The sequence below is a fragment of the Anguilla anguilla genome, chromosome 17 (genome assembly GCF_013347855.1).
Source record: "Anguilla anguilla isolate fAngAng1 chromosome 17, fAngAng1.pri, whole genome shotgun sequence".
In the NCBI taxonomy this organism is placed as follows: Eukaryota; Metazoa; Chordata; class Actinopteri; order Anguilliformes; family Anguillidae; genus Anguilla; species Anguilla anguilla.
The window spans coordinates 1916169-1923668 of NC_049217.1; the positions used below are offsets into that span (position 1 = coordinate 1916169).

Genomic DNA, 7500 nt, shown 5'->3' on the forward strand with positions numbered 1-7500 from the left:
ATAGGAGCTGAGATGTGGTGTAAGAGATCAGATGTGGTGTAAGAGCTGAGATGTGGTATAAGAGCTGTGATGTGGTATAAGTGCTGGGATGTGGTATAAGTTCTGAGATGTGGTATAAGAGCTGAGATGTGGTACAGGAGCTGAGATGTGGTGTAAGAGATTAGATGTGGTGTAAGAGCTGAGATGTGGTATAAGCGCTGAGATGTGGTGTAAGAGATTAGATGTGGTATAAGAACTGAGATGTGGTATAAGTTCTGAGATGTGGTGTAAGAGCTGAGATGTGGTATAAGCACTGAGATGCGGTGTAAGAGCTGAGATGTGGTATAAGAGATTAGATGTGGTATAAGAACTGAGATGTGGTATAAGATGTGAGCACATTGGGGTGCAATCTCAGCCATTCTCTGCACACTGCTGTGGTCTGGCTAGTGCTGAGCCTCTGCCTGTGTGTCTGTTCACCATATCACTGCTCCACCGCCAGCCCATTGCCAATCGCCCCCAGGCTGTCCGCACACCAGCATTTTCCAGATTGGCTGGTCTGCTTCTGTCATTCTGCCTCTGTCTGCTTGTGAGCTGTTGTTGGGCAGATTTACAGGATGCTGACAGACCAACAGCTGTGCCAGCCGCTGTACTTATGTTCTGTACTGCAGTTACTACTGAGCTACAGTATGAGCTACTATATGCTTGATAGCTGCTCGCTGAATCTTCCAGACCTGGGTCCAATACTCTGGGTCCACTGACTCTTTAGATGCTGATAAACTTTGGGAATACTCCTTCAGAACCCTTAGAATGTTCCAGAAAACATGCTGCTTATCAAATGTACCAACCAAATGTACCATAAGAAACAAGAATTTTCTGAATACTGGGGAAAATAGAATTGAGCAGATCTGCGGAAACGGTGGCTAGTTGTGCTCTGACGGGTACACCAGTGCACCTTCCCTCTTTGACCTATCATGGACAAATAAGGCTCAGCAACATAGCTGAAACTCTTTTCTGTTTCCTAGTTCAACGTAATTGTTGCTTTAATTTCGATGTGTAAGTAAAAGCTTGGTTAAAGTTAGGCATGCAGTGTGGCAGCTACCCACTGGCCTGAAAACTTAATCTCAACTACGCCTCGCTGGTACTGGGAGTGAAGAATCTGTATCACCTATGAACTGAGAAGGGTGAAGAGTCTATATCACCTATGAACTGAGAAGGGTGAGGCGTCTATATCACCTATGAAATGAGAAGGGTGAAGAGTCTATATCACCTATGAACTGAAAAGGAAGTACCCCTGCAATGAAGAAGAACCGGCAAGAAATAAGCAGTGGTGGACAAAGTACACAACTCCATTACTTGAGTCAAAGTATAGATACCCCTGGTCAAATATTACTCCACTACAAGTGAAAGTTGTTCAGTCAAATTTTTACTTGAGTTAAAGTACTATAGTACTTACTTTTAAAAATACTTTTAGTACATTTTATTTTGAATGCACACACACTGTTGTATTGTTTCTACGATGCATTTACAGAAGCTCATTTACAGATGCATTTTTACTGTTATTAGATAGCAACACATGATAGACAGGGGTTAAATTGAGATTTGGGAGGTGGGTGGACCCTGAGATCCGGTGGGAGGTGGGTGAAAAAAGGTACAAACCAATGAATGTCTCAGCTCAAAATAGTTGTATCTTTAATGTATTGTGCAAATAATTGTAATTAAGGAAAACAATGATTTAAAATGTATACTATTGATGCAAGCTTTTACATAATATATTTCAAGTTTATTGAGTGTCATTATTGCTGAGAATTTTTTTTACCCACGAAAATAATCGGTCATCTTCCTCTTGTCCTCACTTTTTCCTCCTTTATCCATCTTTCTTAAACTGGTGAGGCACAAAACTTTCCTTTAAACTAATCATTGATCTCAAACTGTTTTAATTAATTTTCAGTGATTAACAAGCATGCAAACATCTGACTAATCAAATGGAAAGGGACACAGCTTCTTCGCATTGTGTTAGGGAGATTAAATGATAAATGCGATTTAGAAAAATCCGTTTTAATCGCTAAGCAATGACGGAATCTTCCCGATTTTCCTTGAGTATCAATACAATTAATCCACAAAATAGGCTACTCAATACTATCATATATAGCCAGCTCTCCCCAAATAGGCAGTTTTAGCGAGTAGCCTAGGCCGTATAGCCTACATTTATTTTCATTTGCAGTATGAAATTGTGCACATTTCTAATCAACATTATTTGCGGATACACTTCTTTCTTCGCACTCGCATTCATGGCAAATATCTGCAATGCGTAGCTAGATTGTAAACACAACTGAAGTGCAGGTTTTGTTTTTGCTGGTTATTCTGAGAGCTAACATAGTAGATAACAAATAAGATACACCAGTCTGTTAAATGTAGACTACTTGGTGATTAAAACGGATTTTTAATGGATAAATTGAATTCATGATTGAATCCCCCTAACACGATATGAAGACGCTGTGTGTTAGGCTACATGTCATTTGATTAGTCCGATCGTTGGCACGCTTGATTATAAAGGGAAATTACTAGTGAAAACAGGTTGAGATCAATGATTAGTTTAAAGTAAAGTTTTGCGCCCCAGCAATTTTCAGCTCACCAGTCACCGCTGAATAAAACGTTATGTAGCCTATGTGGGAAATATTCAATCCTAGCTTAGCTGCTGACCAGCAACCTGCTGATTTTGCTTAAGCAATCAAAGTTACCGTTAATAATAGCCGGCGTTCGTGGAGGCTGTTTATTCATCGCTCTTTAAAATGTTGCATAGATGAAATTACATGTTAATGAAACTACCTACCGCGTCCGCTTCCAATCAATCAAGACAATCAACAATATTTTTATTTCTGTGCTGTCTATATAAACGACTGTTCCTCCTGAGTTTTTTTTTCTTCGGATTTTTGATTGGTTGAGTGAGTAACTGGCTAGAGGGAACACGTGGACTGGAGCCTAAATGAACTGGATTGTCATAGTTATTTGTAAAACTGCCGGTCAAAATTATTTATTTATTTACCAAAGGTGGGTGGACGCCGTCCACCCGCGTCCACCCCCAATTTAACCCCTGATGATAGATAGCATTGCCTGAAATGTGAAACAGTTGGATGACCCTTCGCTCAAATTCCATAAAATTTAATCTGCCAATCCTAGTATAAAAACTGCAACCACTACAAGCTCAGACAACTTCATAATTAGCAAACGGGCTACCGTTAGCTAACGTTTACATACCTCAACATGCTTTTTCAGGTTGGACGGCGAGTTCGTGTAGTTCGTGCACAGTAAGCAGAGCAAACATTTAAAACAATATAAATCTTTTTGAATTTCACAAATCTCAAACATGGACTTGAGATATGGCCATGGGTGCTCTGGTGGCGAAGAATCATCCTTATCTTCTGCCGTCGCCATAATTACCGCCGCCAAGTTCAAATTGAACTGTTCAACCACTGGTGCAACAAGCAAGCACTTTGAACTTGACCGACAGCGTATTAGGAGTAGGCTACTGTGATTGGTTTTTCTCCTGTGAGGAACACAGCGTGTGGCCAATCGCATTTTAGAAAATAAAAAAATATTCAACTGTTGACTTCAAAGCTATGCTTCAAAGTAACGAGTAACGACAACCTTCATAGAAATGTAGTGGAGTCAAAAGTACAATATTTATCTTTCAAATGTAGTGGAGTAAAAGTCATAAGTTTCCAAAAAAATAAATACTCAAGTAAAGTACAGATACTCGAAAAATGTACTCAAGTACTGTACTCAAGTAAATGTACTTCGTTACTGTCCACCCCTGGAAATAAGTATTTAAAAATTAATGTGTTCATATGTACAGTCTGGAAAAATAACATCACTGTACCAGACCTTGGTCAAATACGTATTTCTTTTGGATTCAATTACTTTTCTGTGCTCTATTGATCTTGCCGGGTGTAATTGAGCCTGCTAATATGACCAGAAGGTGGGGTTTGCACTTTTTGAGAGTATTTCATTGGTTCTAATACACCAGACAAGATCAGTAAAGCATAGAAAAGTATTTGAATCCATAACAAATACGTATTTGACCCAGATCTTCACTGCACGAGCCACTTTGGAATTACTTCAAGTGTATGTTCTTGCTTTAAACTGGGGGGTTCAGCCTTTTCTGATCTAGGGACAGCCACCCAGGCTCAATAGCCTCCAGGGTCCCCCTAGTTATAAAGGGTGCATTTGAAAAAAAGGTTCCATATTTTGAAGTATTTTCCCAAATCTATGTATAGTAATTGCTTATGAAGTCTGCAGGGACTTGCAGACCCCCTGTTGAATATCCAGACTTTAAACCACAAACCCATGATGCCCATATACCAGCCTTTGTGAAGCCAGTGGGCCATCATAATCTTCTGTGTGTAAAATATCCTGTGGAATTGGATACAGATGGCGGGAGGTTTAGAGTGGGCAGGCACTGGAGCGCGCTCATTGTGTGTGCTGGCAGGCTGCAGGAAGGCTGCTGATTGGTGGGGAGCAGACCCCCCCCCCCCCCCCCCCGGCTGGTGCTGGTGTGCTCTGGTTCTGCACCAGTTCTTGGGTTAATTGTGGGTCTGCAGTTTGCTGCTTGTGATGCCTGCTGATTCTGCTGGCCTGCTTGCAGTAGAATAACCTACATGTCCCCGCAAACCACACATCTCACACACCATCCCCACAAACCACACCATCTCACACACCATCCCCGCAAACCACACCATCTCACACACTATCCCCACAAACCACACCATCTCACACACCATCCCCACAAACCACACCATCCACTCACACACCATCCCCACAAACCACACCATCCACTCACACTCCATCCCCACAAACCACACCATCTCACACACCATCCCCACAAACCACACCATCTCACACACCATCCCCACAAACCACACCATCTCACACACCATCCCCACAAACCACACCATCTCACACACCATCCCCACAAACCACACCATCTCACACACCATCCCCACAAACCACACCATCTCACACACCGTCCCCACAAACCACACCATCTCACACACCATCCCCACAAACCACACCATCTCACACACCATCCCCACAAACCACACCATCTCACACACCATCCCCACAAACCACACCATCTCACACACCATCCCCACAAACCACACCATCTCACACACCATCCCCACAAACCACACCATCTCACACACTATCCCTGCAAACCACACCATCTCACACACCACACCATCTCACACACCATCCCCACAAACCACACCATCTCACACACCATCCCCACAAACCACACCATCTCACACACCGTCCCCGCAAACCACACCATCTCACACACCATCCCCACAAACCACACCATCTCACACACCGTCCCAACAAACCACACCATCTCACACACCGTCCCCACAAACCACACCATCTCACACACCACACCATCTCACACACTATCCCCGCAAACCACACCATCTCACACACCATTCCCACATACCACACTCCCCCACACACCGCACTCCCTTACACACCGTCCCAACAAACCACACCCAATCCTACACCACTTGTTACATGGTTTAAACTTGTTAAGTTTGCATTATTCAATGTATACCAACATTGTGTGTTTTTAGTGTTTTGCATTTTCTACAAATAAATGTCAATGACAATATTTTAAATAAACTGAATGTAGTCAGTAGTTGATGAAAGAATATAAAAGTTAGATTTTCCAAATACACATATGTACCATAAACTGTGAAACTGAAAATTTGCGGTGGTCTCTTAATTTTTTCTAGAGCTTTATGATGAGCTTCAAATTAAGCAAATTACTAAACATTGTATACTGCTCCAGGGCTGATGTTAAGTATTAAACTGAGCTGAACTATCCTGCCTGTGTTACTGCTGCAGAGACCTGACCTCTTGCCCCCCCCCCCCCCAGAGTCTGTGAGCCGGAGAGAGCGGGACGCTGCCGACCCCCCCGAGCGCCGACGCCATGAGCTGGAGCTTCCTCACCCGGCTCCTGGAGGAGATCCACAACCACTCCACCTTCGTGGGGAAGCTGTGGCTGACGGTGCTCATCGTCTTCCGCATCGTGCTGACGGCGGTGGGCGGGGAGTCCATCTACTACGATGAGCAGAGCAAGTTCGTCTGCAACTCGGGCCAGCCGGGCTGCGAGAACGTGTGCTACGACGCCTTCGCCCCGCTCTCGCACGTCCGCTTCTGGGTCTTCCAGATCATCCTGGTGGCCATGCCCTCGCTCATCTACCTGGGCTACGCCATCAACAAGATCGCCCGGCTGGAGGAGGGGGGCGGAGCCTGCCAGCCGGGGGCGGGGCCCCCGGGATTCACCCACAGGAGACCCCGCAAGATATTCTTCGGTGGGCGGGGCCAGGGGAGGGGCGTGTCCGAGGAGGCGGAGGAGGACCAGGAGGACGACCCCATGATCTACGAGGTGCCCGAGATGGAGGGGCGGATGGAGATGGCCCCGCCCCGGCGGAGGACGAAGGCGCGTCACGACGGGCGGCGGCGTATCCGTGCCGACGGGCTGATGCGGGTGTACGTGGCGCAGCTGCTGACGCGCACGGCCCTGGAGGCGGGGTTCCTGGCCGGGCAGTACGCCCTGTACGGGCTGGCCGTGCCGTCCGTCTTCGTCTGCTCCGACCCGCCCTGCCCGCACCGCGTGGACTGCTTCGTCTCGCGGCCCACGGAGAAGACCATCTTCCTGCGCATCATGTACAGCGTCACCCTGCTCTGCCTGGCGCTCGACCTGTGGGAGATGCTGCACCTGGGGGCGGGCACCCTCTGTGACATCATACGCCGCCGTCGGAGCCCGCCCCCCGAGGACGAGTACCAGCTGGGCTCGCTGGGGCCCGGGGTGGGGGCGGGAGTGGGCGGGGCTGGTGGCCCCGCCGGCGAGGACGAGAGCGGGGGAGGGGTGCCGGGCGGGGACTACGGCAGCTACCCCTTCTCTTGGAACACCCCCCTGGCCCCGCCCGGCTACAACATCGCGGTGAAGCCCGAGCAGCCGCCGTACGCAGACCTGAGCAACGGCAAGATGGCCTGCCGGCAGAACCGGGCCAACATCGCCCAGGAGGAGCAGCAGCAGTTCGGCAGCAACGAGGAGAACTTCCCCATGGGGGAGACGCGCGTCTCCCTGCAGAAGGAGGTCCAGGAGGCGCAGGACCAGCTGGAGGCGGCGCTCCAGGCCTACAGCCGGCAGCACGAGGACGGGGAGAAGCCTCAGAGCAACGTGGCGCTCCCGCACCGCGAGCGGAAACACCGCGAGCGGAAGCAGCGCTCCGGATCCAAACACAGCAGCGCCAAGAGCAGGGAGGACTCCAGCACCAGCAGCGTCAGCAGCAACAGCAAGTCCGCAGAGACCAAGCCCTCTGTGTGGATCTGAGCTCTAACACTGAGGGGCGCAAGAGCTGCAGCTCTGTGAGAATCACTCACACACACTCACACGCATACACACACTCACACACACACACACACACACACACACACATTGTCACACACCAGCATGACACCCCT

General features: G+C 47.7%; 1 protein-coding gene across 1 annotated transcript in view; it reads left to right on the top strand.

The window, feature by feature from the left end:
* Positions 1–7500, top strand: part of LOC118216339 (gap junction gamma-1 protein-like) — a 38145-nt gene that overhangs the window by 30140 nt on the left and 505 nt on the right. Inside the window, exon 2 of the mRNA XM_035397435.1 lies at positions 5906–7500. This exon is cut by the window's right edge and continues 505 nt beyond it. Within this exon, the coding sequence (XP_035253326.1) occupies positions 5960–7369 (1410 nt within the window). The 5' untranslated portion in view covers positions 5906–5959 and the 3' untranslated portion in view covers positions 7370–7500. The remainder of the gene's footprint in view (positions 1–5905) is intronic.